Genomic DNA, 24090 nt, shown 5'->3' with positions numbered 1-24090 from the left:
CTCCCCCTCCCCACACCATAAACCTAACTCTCCCCCCTTAGTGCCTAACCCTCCCCCTACTGCCTAACCCTAATGCTAACCCTTCCCCTAACCACGCTACTTACCTTCGTAATTCTGGAGGTCGGGATTCTGACAGGTGCACCTAGATTTGAGATGCAAATATCCCCTTCTAACACTGTCACTATGTAAAAATGGGGAAGCGGCTAAAGACGTGCAGTTTCCCTGACCTGATTTTTGGCACAGCATGTTAACATAATTTATGGGAGAAGCAGCCGAATACAGGCTATCTTTTCCCTCTCATCTTAAGCTGCTTAACAGAGGGTTAACTCTGAAACTGCTCAACATAGAAATCACATTATAGGAGGAAAGAAATATATATATATATATATATATATATATAAATAACCTTGCCTCATATGTACAGTGACCCCGCTTCTGATATGTGGGAACTCACTATTACAGGATGTCCATCCTGAATATGAAACAATTTATATTTGCATTCCTTCATGACCACAATACAAAGAACATATTTATACTAATTTAAGGGGAAGCAATAAACATAAATTGCCCTGTGATTAATAGGAGACTATTGATATAACACAATATGTATATCTATCTGTTATAAGGTATCTTGCAGTCTCCTCGCATGTGTAATAATAATGCCTTTGAGAGGGATTTAAATAAATCCACTTATATATTACTGAATTTATAGGATCACAGCGATAAAAAAAGGAGCATAATAATTTCTTTAGATAAATCTATTAGTATGTCTGGCACAAGAGAATCACTCAATTGGTTAATCTAGATAAAAACGGAACAGATATTAATCCTCCAGATGGTCTCTAACAACAGACACAAAGTATAATGTTTTTCTAGTTTGGATACTTTGTTTTTTGACATATATGAATATCATGGAGAAAGGAATATTTATTCCCTGAAAACAAACATTCCTTAAATATGTATAATTTTATCCACAGCAACATCTGATTATTTCTTCAATAATAGATACATACATATGTGATAATAGGATTTGTGTCTGCTTTTGTGTCACAATATGGGTCTGTATTTAATATTATAACATAATCAATTAGGTCATCAGGAGAGCTTCCAGCGGCTGAAATTGTTTAATTCACAATATTTTCCTTCTTACAAACACAATTCTATATTTTATATTCACTGTTTCAACATTTAATATTGATGTATTTTACATATGTTTAATAAAGGTTATGTTTTCATTTCAGTGTATCACCCAACAACATGTCTTCTTTCTCTTTATTTTGGTTACATAATCTGTTGTCGTATAATAGAACCCCCTGTCTCTAAAGTAATAATTAAATGAAGATATAGGATATAAGGGTTTTTTTTATATATAAACATTACTGATATACAAGAGAATTAGAACCAGTGCGGATTGATGTATATATTTCTTTAGTGATAATGTTATTGCCAAAAGGTTGAGGTTGCTTGAGATAAAGAGGTCATGGATGGATGTTAATCTGTGACATACAGAGCGAGCATTCAATAAGGCACATTTTAATTTAAGTGATTTAGAGGGTAATGGAAGAAATGTTTATGAGATTAACTGCATTTCTATACCATTGTGAACCAGCTGTATGTGAGTGGAGCATGGGGGTCGGGCCTGTTTTGGGCAATATTGTTGATATGTGTGTAATGTTGTTGTGGTATACACAGCTATTACATAGTAGATACCAGAGAAAAGTATTGTAGTAGACACACCAACTGGATAGACTTAACCAGGAGCTTGGGATTATTGCAATGAACCAGTTTACTACAGCCGTACTCACAGTTACATGCACATGCAGCAGAGATGGAGCGGAGCATACAACAAAACGTCCGGTCATGCATGAAGGCAGTGTAGTGGGATGTAGCATGTCTCCCATTGAGCTAAGTATTACACATCCATGAAGTACTGTGGCGCGCAAGCACAGTGATCCAGGATGGCACCGCTCATGCACAGACAACCCAATGGTGGCTATCTTGATAAAGGATAGATGCTTCAGTTATGGAGCGTCATGGAAGTAGCGCAGTAGCGCATTCCATATACCAGCAGATATATCACCAGCTAATAGAAGTAGAAGAAGAGAGAGATAAATATAGTTGTATGATGTGTGTGAAAGTTTTAATAGTGACAGGTTGAGGATGTTACAGTCAGTTTATAAGAAATAAGTTCATGAGCGTTTATAAGAAGTGAGTGGATTATTGAAGCAGCAATTTGCACAGAGGGGTGAGATGCAGGCAGAGTGACGGATGTTAAAGGTTTAAAGCTGATGTCATGGGATGATATTAAAAAAGCAATCTGTGATGCATAGTGATTTATAAGTAAAAGGCAAGATCTTTAGGAAAAGAACATAAGAAAATGTCAAATTTGCTGTAATGACTTTGTATGTAGTTCCTCTACATCTGCTGCTTTATGTGGCACCTTATAAAGGAACGATAATGTACAATATTATATATTTTGAAGCATATATTGCAATGATATAATACTAACATATAAATGCAGTATATATTGTAAACCATATGTGTAAGTAGTGTCATCCAAACAGATTTCCATGTATTACAGCCATGGAGACATACAGTACTTGATTCATTATGTCCTCTATAGTAGAGCTAAGTTTAATTATCACTTTTGTGCTTAAGCATAGAATTTAAAATTGCATAATCCAAAACCTTTATTCCATATAATTGAAAAATAATATCAAACTAAAATGAAATAGTAAGCCTATTTCCAAGCACCAATTGTCAGTAATGATGGATGCACTCTGTGTATTTATTTTACTTATAAAAAAAAATGTTGCACATGAGGAAAGGATATGGCCCAGGAATACCTGGATAAAGTTGTTATTGATTGATTTTTTTTTTCTCAAATGAAGTGTATGAATTATTGTTAAACTGTTTGAGGAATGTAAGTTGTGCAATCACAGTACACAATACATAAAGCTAATACAGTAGTTAAAGCCAACGTCAAAAAATGTTTATTGATTCAAGATGGAAAAGTCACAGAACAAGGCATAAAGATAAACAATACAAGTATAATAAGGAGATAAGAATCATGTTTCAAAAACAAAATAATGAAATCATTTGCTAATGGGTATACAGCAGTACACAAGACATACGCACTGTTAATGTAGCATTATTGTATTTAATATGATGCAATGCAATACTAATTGAAAAATATGGCTCACGCTACACTCTACCATCACAAATAGGTTTCATTTTTACTAAATGCGTTTGTATGTTCTGGGTTGAGTTGGTTGAATGCAGGGCAAGGTTTAAGTGACATGTAGCGGCATGTAGCTAATGGCCTTGTCACTGTCATGTCCCAGTTCTCACCACTGCCACCCTCTCAGATAGAATATATAAATGGGAGCTTCAGTCAAAACAGGAAAATGCATCACTCAAGATGGGAGTCCCCATGAACAGGCTGCTATACAGACAGGGTACAGGAAAAGCTTGCCCTGCACCCAGAAACAGAAAAACAAGAACATAAAGATGCAAGACAAAGGAGAGACAAGAAAAAAAGAAAAGTAGGAGGATATTATCCATTTACAGTAAGGTGTATGTGTAGTATATTAATATTTTATTTGATTTTTTTCAAGAAAGCTATCAGTTTTATAGCTTATATGTATACCTTTCTATTAACATAAAATTAACTTATTTTAATGAAAAATATTTTTTATTGGTTTTAGGTTAATTATATGGAAGCCATTGTAGCATATTATAGTTGATTTATCCACTTGAATCACTGTTTTTATTTCTGACTCATGAGCGAATCTTGACTTGTGCCAGGTAGTGGTTGATTTGAATATTGTGGTACAAGCTGCAGTGACGCAGTGCTGGTGAGCTACAAGGGTGCTCGTATAATTAACAAGTACCTTTCTTTTTTCTGGGTCCATAAAACTAATATAAATAGTACTGGTTGTTGTATGTCTGATTTAAACCTGATGCATACAGTATGTTACTGTTGCAGAACTGGACTCCTCTTGATTTGTCTCCAACTAAACAGATGGGTGAAAGTAAGCGTTTTCACCTGTACCTCCTTTGTGCTTAATTTAGGGTGCATCGGGCCCATTGTCTCTGGCCACACATACACATGCTACATTCTCAGGGCTTATGCAATTTACCAATAAATGAAGCAGACAAATACCTTGTATACTACAAATACATTTATTGTATACAATGATTGGATAAATACATACAGAACTTAGTGACTCTGATTTGTATAGTATAGAAAAAAAGAAGAAATTTAAATATAGTGGGAAGGCTAAAGCGAAAGCTCTGGGTATATGAGACATCAACAGAAGGCATCCCGTTTTGTTCATATTGCCTTACAGTGCTATTATACAGATACTTCTAGTCAAGTGAACAATAATAATGTCTTGATTTTCCAATCTTAAGTCTTACAGTACATAAAAGTGATACCCATGATGTACGCCATCTATAGCCATCTCTGCAGACTGGGTTGCATTTGTCTTGTTAGAAGAGTTTAATGGTAAAAAATGTGAGTAGAGAAGCAGCCAGCACAGTCCATGATGCAGCTAGAGATAGAGAGAGAGAGAGATACAGGGAGGTTATATTGTATCCAAAGTTCAGACTCAATAATTGCTAAATAAATATCCAAACTCATATGTCCACAGTTTTATTAAATTATTATTATTATTATTATTATTATTATTATTCATTTATTATGATTTATGGTTCACCACTAGGATGAGCTGCAGAGAACTTTTATCACATTTTATTATAATTACAATTAGACATGTACTGGTCCGGTCCTCAGAGAACCATCAACAATGCAATTTAGGGATTCTGAGCCAAACCGAGTCCAAGTTCGAAATCACTTTGGGGTACCGAGTTGAACTGAGTCCCAGTTCGGAATTTGGATTTAAAAAACAAATTTGGATTTTGGATTGCATACTGACAGGTCAAAATGACGTCATTTTAGCTGTTTTTTATCTTTAAAAATATAGATCCAAAACCAAAATGAAGACCAAAACACAATGATGAAACCGGATCCAAAACCAAAAGTCAGGGTTCGGCGCACATCTCCAATTATAATGTTTTATTGGCGATGTGAGCATCGGCTCTCACACTCGCACCACATAATCAGCAAACTATAAAACTCTCTAAAGCCTTACAGTGCATCCGGAAAGTATTCACAACGCTTCACTTCTTCCACATTTTGTTATGTTACAGCCTTACTCCAAAATGGAATAAATTCAATTTTGTCCTCAAAATTCTACACCCAATACCCCATAATAACATGTAAAAAGTTTTTGGGAGATTTTTGCAAATTTAATAAAAGAAAAAACACTGAAAAATCACATGTACATAAGTATTCACTGCCTTTGCCATGAAGCTCAAAATTGAGCTCAGGTGCATCCTGTTTCCACTGATCATCTTTGAGATGTTCCTACAACTTATTTGGAGTCCACTTGTGGTAAATTCAGTTGATTGGACATGATTTTGAAAGGTGTACACCTGTCTATATAAGGTCCCACACTTGACAGTGCATGTAAGAGCACAAACCAAGCATGAAGTCCAAGGAATAGTCTGTAGACCTCCAAGACAGGATTGTCTCAAGGCATAAATCTGGGGACTGGTACAGAAAAATATCTGCTGCTTTGAAGGTCCCCATGAGCACAGTGACCGCCATCATCCATAAATGGAAGAAGCTCGGAACCACCAGGACTCTTCCAAGAGTTGTCCAGCCATCTAAACTGAGTGATCAGGGGAGAAGAGCCCTAGTCAGGGAGGTGACCTAGAACCCGATGGTCACTCTTTCAGAGCTACAGCATTCCTCTGTGGAGAGAGGAGAACCTTCCAGAAGCACAACCATCTCTGTAGCAATCCACCAATCAGGCCTGTATGGCAGAGTGGCCAGAAGGAAGCCACTCCTTAGTAAAAAGCACATGGCAGCCCATCTGGAGTTTGCCAAAATGCACCTGAAGGGCTCTCAGACCATGAGAGACAAAGTTTGAACTCTTTGGCGTGAATGCCAGGCGTTATGTTTGGAGGAAACCAGGCACCCCTCATCACCAGGCCAATACCATCCCTACAGTGAAGCATGGTGGTGGCAGCATCATGCTGTGGGAATGTTTTTCAGCGGCAGGAACTGGGAGACTAGATAGCATAGAGGGAAAGATGAATGCAGCAATGTACAGAGACATCCTGGATAAAAACCTGCTCCAGAGCGCTCTTGACCTCAGACTGGCGCAACGGTTCATCTTTCAGCAGGGCAACGACCCTAAGCACACAGCCAAGATATCAAAGGAGTGGCTTCAGGACAAGTCTGTGAATGTCCTTGAGTGGCCCAGCCAGAGCCCAGACTTGAATCCAATTGAACATCTCTGGAGAGATCTGAAAATGACTGTGCACTGACGCTTCCCATCCAACCTGATGGAGCTTGAGAGGTGCTGCAAAGAATAATGGGCGAAACTGCCCAAAGATAGGTGTGCCAAGCTTGAGGCATCGTATTCAAAAAGACTTGAGGCTGTAATTGTTGTCAAAGGTGCATCAACAAAGTATTGAGCAAAGGCTGTGAATACTTATGTACGTGTGATTTCTTATTTTTTTTTATTACATTTCCAAAAATCGCAAAAAAAATTGTACACATTGTCATTATGGGGTATTGTGTGTAGAATTTTGAGGACAAAAATAAATTTATTCCATTTTGGAATAAGGCTGTAACCTAACAAAATTTAGAAAAAGTGAAACGTTGTGAATACTTTCCGGATGCACTGTATGTCCACTGATATTATTGCATTTCATTTACATTTAAGGTATTAAATGGAGCAAAAAGTTTTAAACAACATGATGCAACTTACTTGCTAATAAAAACATGTGTGGGTATACTCAAAAAGAAGAATTACAAGTGTTACTAATTATATATAATACATTTTGCAATAGAATTTTGAAATAAATAAATAGAGGTTTTGGCATAATCATGGACATGGTTATGGGCCTACCCACCACACCCAGATAACCTTTGAGGGTAGGTCCCTCACATACTGGGGTTGAAATCCAGAGCACAGGACACCCCCAAACAGGCCCAGCTGAGCCACCCCAGGGTATAACTCTAATGAGGAAAGGTGAAGTGTAAAAAGGTATGATAGAAAAGAGCAGCTGCTGCTGTATATAGTAAGGTGAAAAATAAAGATGTGAAAATAATACATATGCCTTCAGGTGTGCATAGGAGCACACTAAATAGAGTATATAGAAAAGGACCCTAGACTGCTAGGCACTAGGCTTGCCATTACCCCTGAGGAAGTCTAGAGGAGAGGACAGAGTTCCACCTGGATGAAATGCGTTATGTACTTAACTGTTTGCTGATTCTCAGATAAGCTGTTTTTTACTATCTCTAATGTACGGGCATTCATTTGCAATATTGAAGCTCCTAAATTGTAAACTGTGTTACACTATGTATGTCTATTTTTCTATTTTTGGATTGCCATTAAAACTAAAAATCACTACTGATGTCAGTGACCTTATGAGGATCTTCACAAAGGAAATGAGATAAGCTGTCATAATTATATGCACATGGTACGGGTTCACTCTTAGCCCACATCACACAATTTTGGTGTTGTTCCATGGTTATTGCACTGTTTTGTTATTTTTCACATTGAAGGAGTTGGTATGCTTGACAACAAGGAGTTTTGGCTGTCCAATATGAGTGGACTTTTCTAGGCACGAAACAGACTTTTTCAAAAGACTTATACCCATATAGGGTGTTTTTTATTGTTATTATTGTTTCATTTCACATTGTCATACACTGGCCTACCACCTAAATTATTTTTATATATTATAAGGGCATAGTCATGCCCTTATATTAAGGCTGCACCTAAAAAACTGGCATGGTGTTTTAATGTGCTACACCTCAGAAGCTATTATAGGTACTAAGCTGAAATCTGGCAAGGACAGTTAGAACTGTCACTCGGTGCTGCATGCCAAATTTCAGGACATAAACATTAAAAATGAGGATTTGGAAGTAATCTAAAGTTCTAACTGTCAGTTTTTTCTGACAATCTCAATTAGGACCACTTTTCTGCTGTTTTTTATGGGTTTTTTGGGAAGGCATAACCTAGGGTAGGGGGCAAATTTCGACTTGGGGTTTATTTTATTAGGTAGCTATTTCTCCAGGTTTCGTGCTTTTGGGGTTCAGGTAAATTAGAAAGTTACAGTTTTTAAACGATTACCTCAAGAATGCGCCATTGAGTATATAGGAAGTTTCAACTTGTTGCACAGCCTCAGTAGGAACCTCCAGCAAGTGTACTCACTGTGGCTTCACTTGGGTATAAAAAGATGGCTGTAGTTTACGGGGTGCTATAGGTAATAGTGCCCTGCCTGCTGGTACCTGTGGTTTTCCAAGTACCAGTTTGTGGGGATGCCTGCTGGGACCGGTAGTACTACTGCAAAGACAATATTTATATTTTCATATGCACCACACTTTACATAAACAACCCGGCACCCACCACCCAGGGGTGCTAGGGTTAGCCCCATGCTATCAGCCTGGGGTGCACTGGAAAGGGGGGGTCACTCTTTTGGGGGTTCCCCAACTCCCCAGGGATCCCCGACCTGGGCTGACTAGCAGTGATGCTTTGGCTGGGGGCCCCAGTGAAAGGACTACCCTAACTGTGGAATAACCCTCCTGCTAGAAAGGGTCTGGTGCTGGTTCTGGTAAATACAAGGGGACCCTACAATTTTTTTCCCCCTGTATTTCCAGAACAAGGATTGGCTCAGAGCCCAGTGCCAGTTGTGCTGAATACGGGGGACCCCTACATCATTTGTCCCCCGTATTTTGGCAATCAGGACTGGTTCTGAAAAGCCTAGTGCTGGTTGTGCTTCATACAGGGGACTCCTATATCATTTGTCCCCTGTATTTAGTACAACCAGTACTGGGGCTCCAAAGCCCCATGCTCGTTGCCATTTTTTTTACACAGGGTTTTTTTAAACACAGAAGCATAGACAGGACTCACTGATCCCATCCATGCTTCTGTGTATATTTATACACAGATGCAAGTATCATGGATCTTTCAGATCCAAGCATGCATCTGTCTGCAGCTGCCTCCCTGGGTCCTTCCACCTGCACCACCACCACAACTGACACCCCCAGGTCCAGGCCACAGATAACATCTGCTGCCCACCCCCCGGGTTCCGGCTGTTACTTCCGGCTGCTTCCTTCCCTCGAGCCCACTGCCGCTACCGCCCACACTGACCTGCCATCTTGGTACACCCAAGTAATGCAACAGCAAGTACACCTGATGGACGCTACTACTAAGGCTGCACATCAATTTGAAACTTCCTATCTCTATAATGGCAGATTTGTGAGGTAATAGTTTAACAACTGTAACTTTCTCAATTACCTAAACCCCCAAAGCACCTATCATTGAACAATAGCTACCTAATAAAACATACCCCAAGTCTAAATTCGCCCCCTACCCTGAGTTATGCCTTCCAAAAAATCCCCCATAGAGAACATCAGAAAAGTGGTCCTAATTGAGGGTCAGAAAAAACTGACAGTTGGAAATTTAGTTTACTCCCAAGTCCTCATTTTTTATATTTTTGCCCTGAGCAACAGTTCTACCAGCCCATGCCAAATTTCAGCACCGTATGAGGTGTAGCCCAATAAACACCATGCCCCCTCCTCAGGATTTATCTATGGGAAATTTCTGGGAGGTTTTAGGGGACTCCTAAGTCATTTGTCCTCTATATTTTGTTAACCAGGACTGGCTCTGATTAGCCTGGTGCTGGTTGTACTTTATACAGGGAAACCCTACATCATTTGTCCCCTGTGTTTAGCGCAACCAGCACTGTGGCTCCAAAGATTGATGCTGGTTGTGCTGTGAGGGCACGTCATTTATTTTAGTTTACACATTCATTTTTTAAAACAATGCATGGATGCATGGATGGATCTCATTGATATATTCATGTATCTGTGTCTTATTGATTTGATTTTCTCAGGTGCATGCCCAGCACCAGTGAGTCTCTCTGTCACCCGCTGATGCTTCTGTGCATGGCCCTGTTGGTGCCACTGCTCCATACCCCACTGCTGCCACTGCCCCACACACCTGCAGCCTGCCCCTGCAGCCATCTCTCTCTCTGCACCCTTAAAACACCTCCTGTGTGCTGTCTGCTCCTCCACCCATGTTAGTGTAGCTATTTGTTGTCCTTCTGCCCTGCAGATGGCCCGGTTTGCTTGTCAAAACCCAGATGGTTAACAAATTATAAAAAAGCAATAAAATTCCATAGACAAAAAACATTACGGTTTCACATGTCCCCTTAAGACTTCTTAGACATGATCTGAAATTTCACAAAACCTACTGATTTGTGCCACTCAAACTAAAAAAAAGCAATGAAATTATGATCATTAAATCTGATGCCTTAATGGACATGTTCCTTGCGCAATACAGATATGGTATGCCATCTAACCCTGTGGTTAACTGCAGATTCAGCACTCTCACAGAGTGAGATTGCTGTCATTCACAAAATGGTGGAATTGCTAATTCACAGAATTTTGTGCTCATTGGAATACACACATGCAATCTATGCAACTGAGGTCTGAGCAGAAGATAGAGCTGCACAGATGGGATAAGAGTGGAGTGGATGGGGAAGAGACAGAGTGGTGTGGATGGGGATATATAAGCGTGGAGAGGGGGTGAAGATTAAGCAGCACTGATGGAAAAAAGCCAAAATGGTGCAAATGGGTGAAAAACAGTGGTGTGGATGGGGGGTACAAAGTGATGCAGGTGCGTGGAAAACAGTGTGTGGCTGGGGGTACAGAGTGGCATGGATGTGGGAAGACAGCAGCACAGATTGGTAAAAACATATTGGTGCGTATAAGAGAATACAGACTAGCATAGTGGTAGAACACACATCTGTAGAGATTGGGGAAGACAGATTGGTGCAGATAGGGGGGAAGACAGATTCCCACGGTTGGAGGGGGGGCAGAGTGGTGCAGATACAGGAATAAAGAGTGGAACAGATAAGGGGAAGACAAAGTGGTGTGACTAGGGGGAAGGTGGTGGTGCAGATGGAAGGAAACAGAGTGACATGAATGCAGTAAGACAGGGCAGAGCGGATGGGGAAAGACAGATTGGTGTGAATGAGGGAATAAAGAACTAGCACAGTTAGGAGACCACACAGCTGTAGGGATTGCGGAAGTTAAAGCAGCATGGAGGCACAGATAGTGTACACGCATAAACTAATTAGGCCCATATTCAATTAGCCATGATAAGTCTGTTTCTGCGGAACAGTATTGCGAGTGACGTCATTTTGCCATGCGAAAAGTATCCTCTGTATTCAATTCCAAAGGGTTTTTGCCGGTGCGAAAACTCAATGCATTGGAATCGTCGAAAAAGATTCGCCTGTGAATAGCAGTCAGAAAAAAATGCTGGATTGGGGTTTTGGGGTGCAAACTTCTGAAAAAACCCCAGTGCCCTCTGGACAGTCCTCCAAAGGTAAACTGTGTCAAAAAAAAGTTTAAAAAATACTTTAGAACACCCCAAAAAAGTACTTTCATTTTGAAGTGAAAAAGTCCACAGTTGGGGAAAAACTTAAAAACTAGCAAAATCGACTCCAGGGGGTCCCCAAGTATGAGGCAGGTGTTTTTAAGTTTGCAGGCGCTTGCAGCAGGTGGATTGTTTACGATTTTTAAATCTTCACTTTAGCAACTTAAAAATATGCTAGCACCCATTTTCAGGTACCCCAAATTTGCTGGGACTACTTATTTTCACCAAACTAAACTGCTAAATCCTATTCTTCACCACTTAAACAAAGATGCTAAATAGCAGCTATTGTGAACATTTAAGTACCCAAAATACTTTCAGCAGGGCTATTTGGGAGCATGTACAGTGATCCCCAGTGTCAGTGCATCTTTTGGGGGGTCTCAGGCTGTTTTCCCCAAAGCTGACAGGACTTTTCGCATGTTACAGTTTTGTCGGCTCCCGTTTTTGCCAAATTCTAATTGAATACGGTGAAAAGCGGGCACACGCGCGATACTTTTCCAAAGTGCTGCATGCAAAAGAATGGGACTTTTCGCCGGGAATAGAATATGGCCCAGAGTATGATAGTTTTAGCAATTAGGGAGCTGAATGCGTATTCTGAATGAGATGGATGTATGGAGTAAGAATTATGTTCTAGCCCAGTGGGATTGTTGTGGTGACCAAATGAGAAGATTGTGGGCACTCAGTGGGATGTGTGTGCCATATAACTGCACCACTCTGTCTCTTCCCCATCCACTCCACTCTTATCCCATCTGTGCAGCTCTATCTTCTGTTCAGACCTCAGTTGCATAGACTGCATGTGTCTATTCCAATGAGCACACAATTCAGTGAATTAGCAGCTCCACAATTTTGTGAGTGACAGCAATCTCATTCTGTGAGACTGCTGAACCTGCAGTTAACCACAGGGTGTGTTGGCATACCATATCTGTGTTGCGCAAGGAACACATCCATTAAGGTGTCAGACTTAATGATCAAAATTTCATTGCTTTTTTAATTTGCATGGCAAAAATTCAGCAGGTTTTATGAAATTTCAGATCATGTCTAAGAAGCCTTAATGGGACATGTGAAGTCCTAAGGTTTTTTGTCTTAGGAATATATATATATATATATATATATATATATATAATGCACTAATCCATGGCACTCACCATTCCTAGTTTTGGGGTGCAACATGGTATGTGACCACATTGTTTAAATAGAAATCACAGGGGCTCTGCACTCACCATAATAACTAACAATAATAATAATAATAAACATTATAAACAGTGGGGTTTTGGTTCATGAATTGATCAATGCATTTAAGCTTGCAGCCCCCACTTTACTGCAAGTCCCTACTCTATTGCTCAGAATTATAACATGGACATAGCCATCACATTAGTGTTAAACTCAGGGTATACTATCAAGGTTTAAAGCTCACAGCAACTTTGCTTTTAAATGTGAGACAGTTACCAAGCACACCTGTTGCAAAGCACCACGAAAATATGCTAATGACTACAATCACAAAGCTAGTATAGAGACCCCCAAAGCCAGCATAGGAATGCCCACTACCACTATCGCACATCTGTAATACCTTGCAATCCTGCGTATACATCAGAAACATCGAGTAACATTGGTCCCTCACACATATTTACAACAGGTCTAACCTCATCGCATGCAGTGAGTACACAAGCTGCGTATGCCATCACAGTGGCTAATTTATGCACGCCCTAGAAACAGCGTTCAAAGGGATAGACACGCCTGCATTTCTCCAACCACTCCCCCGTCACCACCCCCAATCGCTGACATGATGGCACTCACTCTGCGATGGTTCTTTCTGCGTGAGTGATCGCAGAGCGATTACAAAGCAAACTCACGCACGCGCACTGCAGTGCACACACATGCGCAGTATGCACCAGCGAATGATCCGCATATGCGGTTGCATCTGCGATTCATGATGAATCAGGCCCAATGTATCTTCATCACTCTGGACATTACTAAAACCTTTATCCATTTTCTAGCCAAAATCTGGTCTCAAAACAAAGCAAAATGTAATTTCTGGGAAAATGTCACTGGAATTGTACGTGTCAATATCTGATTAGTGGCAGCATTTGTACAAAGGCAGCATTTGCATTTCTGCTATACAGTATATTATTATCCCCCCAAAATATTTCAAAACCTTTGTTCCTTTAAAAGGGCTCTATTTAATAAACTTAAAAACAGCGTTTCTCCATCATTTTAGCTGGAGAAAGCTATAATTGTCTCCTCTCTTTATTTAGAACATTGAAAAGTGCAGAGAAATAAAAGATTTCTGAGCCTTTTCATTTCTCCACTTATGATCCTGCAGCAGAGCAGAGCCAGTAGCCGCCCCCTGTGATCAGCTTTGTGGTCTAAATAGATCGCAAGCTGATTACTGCAAAAAAAAAAATAGTTAAAAAAACACTTACCTGATTCCAGGGACTGGTGATTGGTACCCTGGTGATGTCTTCTGGGGCTTCGGTCAGCTGGTCTCCCGACTCCTGCACTGTGACCATGGTCAGCTGCTGCATTGGACCAGCTGACCGGAGCCCCAGATGACATCACCGGAGCACCGATTACCAGAGGTAAGTGAAAGCTAAGAGGGGATTGTCTCAGGGGGCCATGGGGGGATCTCAGGGGGGGGAAGGGGGCGGGGGGGTTCTTGCAGTAGCCAGAATCGGTGCGTGCGCAGACATATTCTCCCTGTATTTTTTCTGAAAAATAAAGGGAGAAGTGTTCGGACGGGATTCACAGGGACCGAACTTTATCACAAGCTCTGTCCCTGCAAGAGATTTTTTATAAATTCCTGTGATATTTCCTAAATTTGCAATGTAAATTTAGTCGGAAAACACTACAACCACATTTTAAATGCGGATTGTAGTAAATAGGGCCCCAAAGAAAATATGTATTAAAAAGCCCTACAGTCCAATGGCTTCTGCAGTTAATAATTGTCATAGACCACTTGTGTGTGTCACGTAGTGAGCGGGAGTGTTCCCTGAATCTCCCCCTGGTGCTTCTGATTCCAGACATTCCCCAGAAGTATTCTAGCATGTCACAATTTGGGTGGAGGCACTAATGAGGTAGGAGGTATGCACACGGCTGGGGTATTAAATTTTTTACATTTATTAAACTCAAATCCTATTTGCCACTGCTGTGCCACCATGGTTTTTTATGCTGCCATGTGCTTGTGCCACTGGGCCTGATTCAGACCCACTCGCTAAGATGCATACTCTCGCTGCTGCCAATGGTATGCATTGTGTATGCATTGTGCGCATGCATCGCAGTGCACATGTGCATACCTTAGCGAAAGTTCACAATGCATTCGCTCGCTGCGCATAGACAGCCCAGCAGAGTGAGAGACAGAAGAAGCTGTTTGTAGGTGGTAACAGGGGCTGTCCATTAAAACCGGGGGAGGAGGTGTAAACACAGGCATGCCTGAGCATCTCAACGGCGTTTTAGAGGTGTGCATAATTATAAGACAGCATCATAGTACACGTCACCTGGCTTGTTTTTACAGTGAAGTGTTCGCAGTGCTTGCGGCAGGGTATGGTCAACCTCAAGCGCTGCGATAGCATCTGATGTACCGATGGTTGCATACACTTCCTGGACATGACGTGCACAAGTGGGCGTCTTAAAACAGGCTGGTGGGTGTCTGCATACACTATGTGATCGCTCTCTAAGACATATTGGGCATGCTAATACATTGTTGTGTGGTAGCAATGGCTATGCAATTTGCATACACATCGTGTGAGCGATTGCATATAGGGAGTGGCTCTGAGCAGTGGTGTAACTAGGGTATTTGGAGCCCAGGGCAAATTTGAAAAGGGAGCCCCCCACCCCCCCATGTCTGCACGCCGTGGGCGTGGTCACTTAAAAATGGGGCGTGTCAACATGACACACCCCTTTATTTTCAAACTGAACATTCCTATCCATATGCACCTTAACCCCAGTAGTACCCCTTATACAGTACCCCCAGTATGCAGTTGTGGTCCCTCTTATGCAGGCCCATAGTAGTGCCCCTTATACAGTATCCCCAGTAGTGGTCCCTCTTATACAGCCCCCAATTAGTTCCCCTTACTCAGTACCCCCAGTAGTGGCCCCCCCAAATGCAGTGCCCCACGTAGTGTTCCCCCTTATGCAGTGCCCCCAGTAGCTGTCCCCACAATGCAGTGCGCCCAGTAGCGGTATCCCCTTATGCAGTGCCCTTTATATGGTGCCCCCAGTAGTAGTCCCCCCCCTATGCAGTGCCCTTTTATATAGTGCCCCCAGCAGAAGTCCCCCCATGCAGTTTTCCCAGTAGTGGTCCCCTTATGCAGGCACCCTGTAGTGATCCCCCCTATCTAGTGCCCCCTGTAGTGGTCCCCCGCAGTGCCCCTAGCAGTAAGCCCCTTATATAGTGCCCCCAGCAGTAGTGTCCCCCCCTCCCATGCAGTGCCCCCAGTAGTGGTCCCCCTGATGCAGGCTCCCAGTAGTGACCCCCCCTATCCAGTTGTCCCTGTAGTGGCCCTTCCTATTATTGCCCCCAGTAGTGGTCCCCCGAGTGCAGTGCCTCTAGTAATATGCCCCTTTTAGAATGCCCCCAGTGGTAGTCCCCCCCCAAGTAGTAGTCCCCAGTAGAGTAGCCCCCCCCAGTAGAGGTCCTCCCAATGGCACCCCCAGTAGTAGCCACACCTCCCCCAGTAGAGGTCCCCCCAGTAGTTGCCAACCCCTCCCCCGTTGTGCAGATAGGTTTAAAAATAAATAAATATATATAAAAATATACTTTCCTGATTCCACGCTGCTCCTGCTCCTGTCCGCGATGCCGCTCCCGCCCGCCAGTCCGCCCGGGCTGGCGCGCTCAGCATTGTGGGACTGACGTCATGACGTCAGTCCCATTACCCACTGCAGGAGCTGGACGGAAGTCCGGCTCTTGCAGTGGGTGCTGCAGCAGTCAATGAGAGTCTATCTGACTCTCATTGGCTGCTGTTTAACACACGCATCGCCGCCAGCGCTGGCGGCGATGCGTGTGTTATGCACAGCCTCAGCCCGCCTCCTAGCGCTATTGGGCAAGCGCTCAGGGGGAGGGAACGGGCTCAGGCGTGCAGCACAGGACCGGCGCTGGAAGCCTAGCGCCGGTCCTGTGCAAATGTGTAGCGCTGACCGCACTCATTGCGGTCGGTGCTACACTGGCTATCTAGGGCGGGCGGGCCGCTACCGTGGCCGGCGGCACCCCCTGCGCTGCCGGTCCAACGGCGCCCAGGGCACGAACCCCGCTCGCCCTGCCCTAGTTACGCCACTGGCTCTGAGTCAGGCCCAGTGTTCTGTCACTAGTTTTAGCCATTTAGTTTGTTGCAGGCATTGGCTACTAATGTTGAAAATTATTTGAATGGTAATAATAGAAATACTAATGTAAGAACAAAAATGCATGATTATTCCTGTTTTTAGGAAATCCAGATCCAAACAAAAACATTTCAAGGTATTTAAAAAAAAACAAAGACAAAAATTGTTTCTATGCACACATCTCTAATTGTAACTTATCCTATATTCAAAATTACATTTACAATGTCTGCAAATACTTCTGCCAGGTATTATTTTTGAATTAAAATAATCTTACCTGTATGTTGTCCAGAGCTATTATCACCATAATCATCTGAAAAGTTAAAGATTTACAGTATTTTAAATGACAGCAGCTTATTCTTATTATAATTATTATCAGTAATTAAAGTATAGAACAGAGGGCCTGATTCAGAAACGGACGCTCTGAAAGAGCGCTCGCTCTGAATCAGGGCGGTTTCCTTTTTTTTGGAGCGGCCTCCTGGCCGCTTGCATAGCTGTGGGTGACCACCCACAGCTATAGCGAGCGGCCAGGTTGATGGTCGCGATGGTCAAGACCAATTGCGGCCATCGGGCTTGCGGACATGAGACCCTACCACAAGGGTCTCATGTCCGCAAGCCCCAGAGTGCTTCTGGCTCTAATAGAGTCGGAAGCTCTCCCACTGACATACTGGTGAAGTCAGTGGGGCCGCCCACAAACAGCAGGCGTTCGCTTGGGAACGCCTCCATTTGTGAAGTCACCCCCCGGCCACTCCTACCAAACGGGGCGAGCTGTCAATCACCATCGACAGCTCGCCCCCTTTGGTGCGGGACTCGGAGTGACGGAGCACCCGTCACTAGACGGGTCTCGCGCATGCGCACGACGGAGCCGGCTCCGTCGTGTGCATGCCCAATGGGCAAACATCGACCCGGTTGCGAGTGGTCAGTGCTAGCGTATGAGCAGTACGGGTCCAATCACTGACAGCCAGCTGCTGTTTGGGGGCGGGGAGGAGGCGGCGACGACCAATGTTTCCCAAAACAGAGGAGTGTCACTGCCACTGGGGGGAGGGAAGAGGCCAGGATCTCCGTCGGCTAGGATCAGTTATGTGGTGGTGGACATGGTTGTGCTTCTCTTTGTCCACACATTTTATGATTGGAAGCCACTATCACTGGTTTTGCCAATCACATTGACCATAAATAATTTGGTCCTGGACCACCAACCCAATGGCATCCCTGCACGTGCCCTGCATCACCCCAGGGTGTTTGGAAACCACTAAATATATCAGATACCAATTTGGCCCAACCAACATAAACATCAATTTAGAATTCATATTTACCTCTAAATTGCACATTTATTACTGGTCCATCAAGCGCTGTATCTCCTGACCGGCTAGTCTGAGAGAACAAGGAGAGAGCATGTATGAAAATAATACCTTGTCGATCATTAACAATGTGAAATAGGACAATGACAATAATTGTGCAGTTTCTGCACTACCGCACTACCCTTAAAATGTCACTGATGGATATCCCTATGGTAAACATACCAAGAAGTTGATGGAAATAAGCACTGTACTAATGATGCTGCAAAGAAGAGTGACATTTTGCATAAAAATTAAAGTCATTAGGATGAAACTTTCAGATAGCAGACAATAGACCTAGCGTCATAAACTATACCTGTAGTTTCTCCCACTTACTTTTATCCCAGGGACAGTCCCAGACAGGGGTGTTTTAAGAGAGGAGGTGCCCATGTGCAGCCTCCATTTGGCCCCCCTCCTCTCTGTCTGGGAACCGCATTCTTTATGCCAGAAACTACTGCGCATGCGTGGGTCTCCGGGAAAATCTTTTCCCAGGAGCATCTTTTCTGCGCATGCGCAGGTCACTGGGAAAATGGCCATCGCCATGATCCCAGTGAGTGTTTGTTGCTCCGCAGCTTCGGTCCGGCGCTGCGGAGCAGCACTTTGGAGTCTGCGGAGAGGTAAGTATAATTTTAACTATGGGTGCAGGGTGTGCGGTGTGGGCTCCCCATGACCCAGGAGCCCGTGTCACCTTGCACCCATTATAAAGATGCCTAAGGTCCCAGATATTAAGGATTTGTCCCTGGGATTTTTTGTACTTGCAAATGTCCCCTTATTCAGAAATGTCCAACTGCACAGTGTAAAGCCCTATTACTCTTTTTAGTTTTTTATATTTTCAAGACTTTCTACATTACTATATATACTAAATTTGAGTATTTCAAATGACAAAAAAAATCAATGATCTCACAAACAGTAAACTATTTGATCAGTCTATGAGACATATTTATCAGCCTTTTTTGGGTGATCCCTTGAAAATGGTAAGTATACCCTAGATCATGGGTTACCAACCACGGTTCTCAGGGCACACTAACAGTCCAGGTTTTAAGGATAGCCATACTTGAGCTCAGCTGTCCTAATTTGTACCTCAGTAATTATTCTTTAACCATCTGTGCTCAAGCATGGATATAATTAAAACCCAGACTGTTAGGGTGTCTTGAGGAGCGAGGTTGGGAAACACTGCCCTAGTTGTAAGAAGGAGGCAGTGGAGGATCTAGGGGAGTGGGAGCAAATGGACCAATCACCCCCCCTAGCAAAGTCCATCCTTGATCATCTCTTCCTGCAATCCTGCACTACGTAGGTTAAGATGCCACTGTACACATACCTCCTGGAGTTGAACTCATAGAGATGGAACAGCCTGTTTGCATGATTTATTAGGCTGTGCTGTGAACGGAGCTCTGAGGTGGTGGGGGAGGGCTGCCGTGTCCAGAAAGTTATTCCTGTGTGCAGCCAGCTCCTAGCCTAGAACTGGACTAAGGGCACATAACTTAATCACAAGCCAGACTGAGATGAGGGCGGGGGCTGTGGAACGTTCATCTCATGGAGCCGCTGAGGCTGAACTTCAGTTTGCAGAGATCTCTAACAACTGTCAGCAGCAGCAAGCGTGATCTTGTCCCCTCTCTTTCCCTGGCCACACTACACCCTCTCTAATCTGCACACTCATATGTACTGCCTAGCCTGCCTCACCCAGGTAAGTGGCTGCAGATTTGGGCACCCGGCCGGGGCTGGCACATGGCTGTTGGCACCTTCCTGTGCCTATTTTGAGCAGGTTCTAGTGTTGTTTGTCCTAGGCATTGTGAAGGGATGTAGTCAGCATGCCTCCACAGGGCATGCGGACTGACTATATCCCGGCACCGGAATCCAAAATAGCAGTCAGGATCCCGGCTCCAGAATACCAATCGCTGGCATACCGAAGGTAAGTATCGGGGGGGTTGGGAGGAGGAGGTTAGGTTCACGCAATAAGGGGGAAGGTTAGGGTTAGGCACCAAAGAGGGATGTTTAGGGTTAGGGTAGGGAGATGGTGAGGGTTTGCATACTGACCAACAAGTGTCGGTATGTTAACCCTGTCTGGATCCCGGGTCGGGATTCTGACCGCTGGGATCCCGACTGTCAGCATTAACATTGTGCGCAACATCTCCACTTCTAAAAACTCTCACTTTAGTAAATATACCCCTTACTCTGTGTAGGAATAATATGTTATTCCAAAAAAATTCTTTACATTAGAAAACCTCAGCTTTTTGGAACTTGGTAAATTTGGCATTATCACAGTCTCCATATACAGCTATTGAACTTGTGCTGAAGTTGTTAAGAGGGGGTCCACAGCAATTCCTCAATATCTGCTGCACTACCCCCTTCTTAAATTGCTCAATACTGTAAATTGCAGCACATTCGGAAGATTTTCCACAATTTTTAGTTTGATAAATAGACCGTTAGCGGTAAACTAAGAATCGTGTCTGTCCGGGTATTAAACATGCTTGACATCGCATAGACACGAGTCAGTATGTTCAAAGAAACTCACACATTTATTCACAATTTTACTAAGAATCATATATGACTGAAACATGTTTTCCACTTAAGATTGTAAAAAAAACAAAGTTTTCTTTTGAAAAAAAAATTAAGTGGGGTTCCCCCTCCCAATCATGAGCAGCACCAGGCTCTTTGAGCCAGTCCTTGTTCAGGAAATATGAGGAGAGACATTTGTGGGGGTCCCCTGTATTTAATGACCTAGCACCAGGCTCTTGGATCCAGCCCTGGATCTAAAATTATGGGGTAATATTCATAGGGGTCTCCCGTATTTATAGAACCAATACCGGGCATCATTAGCAGGGGGTAATACCACAGCCAAGGTGCACACTTGACAGGGTCACCCAGTCAAATCATTCACCCCCCAACTAGTCAGCCCAGGGATTCCTTGGGAGGTGGAAACCCCCAAATAAAGGAGTCCCCCTCTCCAGTGTACCCCAGACTGGGGCTATACTGCACATCCCTGGTAGGTGTAAACAATATATTTAAAGTAGTATTGTCTTTAACATTATAACTACAGGTCCAAACAAGTCTCCCCTACATGTCAGTACTTGGAGAACCACAAGTACCAGCAAGCAAAGCATTAAGAACCCGCTGGTGCCTAAGGTCTCCCTGTAAAAGAAATATTAAAATAAAGAGTGCAGACACCAAATGTTTTATTCTTTTATTAAACATGCACTCACTCATTCACTCACTCATTCACTCACATGCACTGGCATTAACCCTCACTCACACTACAAACTTACCTTGTCCCTTGTTCTGGTTGGTCCTCTTGTCCAGTAGGCATCCCAGGTGAAGATTTGCACCCCTCCACAGGAATCTCCCGCCTTGGCTGCCTAGCCACTTGGCCGGTGGGAACCCATTGAGTGTGTCCCCTGGCTGTGGCATTCCCCCCCCCCCCCACTATTGGAGCCCGGTGCTGGTTCTAAAAATACAGGGGACAACTACACACATTTTACGCCATATTTCTAGAACCAGGGCCGGAACCAAGAGCCCGATGCTGCTTCACTAAATATAGGGTACCCCAACACAGTTTTCCCTCCTTGTTTTATGAACTAAGGCCAGCTCAAAAAGCCCGGGGCTCATTATGCTTTTGGAGGGGACCCCACGTAATTTTTTTTCTATTTTAACCATTTAATGGCTTCATTACACAAAGAAGCATGCACAGATCACACTGATCTGTGCATGGTTCTGCTAAACATGCAGCTCAGGAGGTGATCTATTTCAAACTTCTGCTTTGACCAAAGTTTGTCTAATTTTCACCCATGTAAGCAATCATGATTCTTGGTAAATCCCTGTATTCTATTCCTGTCTATGGAAAGTACTTGCGAGTTTGGCTAATAGTGTACTTCTATTTGTGTGTTCATCTGTGTTATGCAGAGAGAATCATGATTTTACACCTATGTTTGCCTTTAGTAAATCTCTATGTTTGAAAATCAGGAGAAACTCAAATGGGAATGCAATCTCAGCCAGACATGATTCTTAGTAAATTTACCTTCTAGGGGTTTATTTACTAATTGTCAGTTGCAAAATCCGACACCTTTGTTCACGTTCATGCCCAGTATTTAAAAGGGCAGTGCTATTAATAGCAAGACACAGCAAAGCACTGCGCTTTTAATTATCGAGCATATACACCAACAAAAGTGACAGGTTTTACAACCTGTCACTTAGTAAATAAACTTCCTTGTGTCTTGTTTGTGCTGCTGGAGTGACACTGAGGAACTTATTTTTAAAATTACTAATTGAGCATCATATTCCCACATCTAAGCCTTCTATATGAACTTCTGCTACAGTATCAGTTTATAGAGTGTGCACAATACTGAGTTACTAGAGTTGCGAGATATAATAAATCCTCTCACTTACCACATTACATCCTTTACTTTTGCTACAGAGAAGCACATTACAGAATATATACACTTCAGTGGATCCTTGAAATTTGAATGAACTAATTTTAATCTTGTCTTCTAGAGTCTCTCCGTTTGACAACACTGTGACTTGAACATCACCAGGAACTGATTTGCTGTTAATAGAAATCAAATGGCATGCGTTATGATTTGATTCTCACTTGATACATATAAATTAGTATTAGAGGAACAGGTTACGTTATTATTGTGTTCTTATTATAGGCTGAGCACAGGACTTGTACTTTCTATTTGTCTATACAATATCATATTTTTCATGTGCACATAAATGGAATTTTCAATTTGATTAATTACTCAACATTCAAAGGGTGTACAGTATGGCATCATCTCCACTGACTGATAACTGTGAGCCCATTTAACAATATCAAGACCAAAATATTAGCATTTACTCACCCTCCTGTTATAAGCTGCACTTTATTGACGTCATTCTTGTCACTGGAGGGAGTGGCAAAGCATGTGTCTGTCTTTAAAGCAAATGTATCACCATCTGCATCTGGAGAAAACACCCCGATATAGAAATCTGTTCCAATGATCACCTCCGCATCCTGTTCTAATGGTTTGATGCATTCCTGATCACTATATGCAGCCATGGTGATAGTAAAAGTGCCATTTCCATCAGATGGTTGTATAGGGACTGTACTGTAAAAATGAAAACACCCAAATCAAAAACTATTTTTAATGATCCTATCACTATATTTTAAACAATCCATTATATAGGTGTCAATAGAAATAAATAAAACTGAAATTAAGCCACAAACAGAAAGCTAGTGTACCCTACTAACCTACCTCAAACTATTTTTCTTTTGGCAACCAATTTGCTTTAGTCTGTTGTCTAAAATTGTGTGGATGAACTCCCTAATTGTTTATTTTGAAACAAAATATACCCCATTAGGGCTGGTGTGCGAAGGAGGGGCGGTCACATTATAGCTCAGTGCACAATCTAGGAATAACACCTTAAAGTATTTAAAGAAAATGTCATAAACACAGAGCACATTGAGTGGTGGAATGAGCATGCTCAGTAAAAGGCAAAAACTATAAATCTTTGCATGCATAACTGTGGATGCTCTTTACAGCTGAACCTGCACAATCAGACTGGTGTTGGAAGCATTGGCATTCGTCATTATTAGAAGATACCAAGCTGCTGCCAGCAATAACTTTATATATGCAAGATTTTAAAAGACAGTTTCCAAATGCTTGATTTTGGGACATCGGCCTCACTTTATCCCAAGAGAATGGCAAACTTGCAGTACTTTTTACACTCAATCTTGGGACGTTGTCAAAACAAGGAGATGGCACTTTACTGGTCTGAGAATAGTAACTGTGTTTGCCCCTGTTGTAGTTCAGCATTTGGAGTTGGATGCAAATCCAGCTTTCCAGGATAAATTCCACTTACATAGCATGTGCAGTAACATAACATGAAATGTAGAGTTTCTCGAAAGCCAGCTCCCTCTGATATTGTGTGATGACATATGCTAATGTGGGTTAAAG

The 24090-nt window shown here is 42.6% G+C and overlaps 1 protein-coding gene across 1 annotated transcript in view; it reads right to left on the bottom strand.

The window, feature by feature from the left end:
* Positions 1-2970: 2970 nt before the first annotated feature.
* The window catches only part of LOC148511560 (pancreatic secretory granule membrane major glycoprotein GP2-like), a 46524-nt gene continuing 25404 nt past the window's right edge, over positions 2971-24090 (bottom strand). The window contains exons 7-11 of the mRNA XM_088442100.1: positions 22996-23241; positions 22544-22700; positions 18143-18200; positions 17107-17142; positions 2971-4556 (exon numbers count right to left, since the gene is read on the bottom strand). Of these exons, the coding sequence (XP_088298226.1) occupies positions 4495-4556; positions 17107-17142; positions 18143-18200; positions 22544-22700; positions 22996-23241 (559 nt within the window). The 3' untranslated portion in view covers positions 2971-4494. The remainder of the gene's footprint in view (positions 4557-17106; positions 17143-18142; positions 18201-22543; positions 22701-22995; positions 23242-24090) is intronic.

This window comes from Taudactylus pleione, unplaced genomic scaffold (genome assembly GCF_031769625.1).
Source record: "Taudactylus pleione unplaced genomic scaffold, aTauple2 ptg000305l, whole genome shotgun sequence".
NCBI lineage: Eukaryota > Metazoa > Chordata > Amphibia > Anura > Myobatrachidae > Taudactylus > Taudactylus pleione.
Note: the sequence above shows the minus strand (reverse complement) of the source record. Positions and strands in the feature narration are given on the sequence as shown.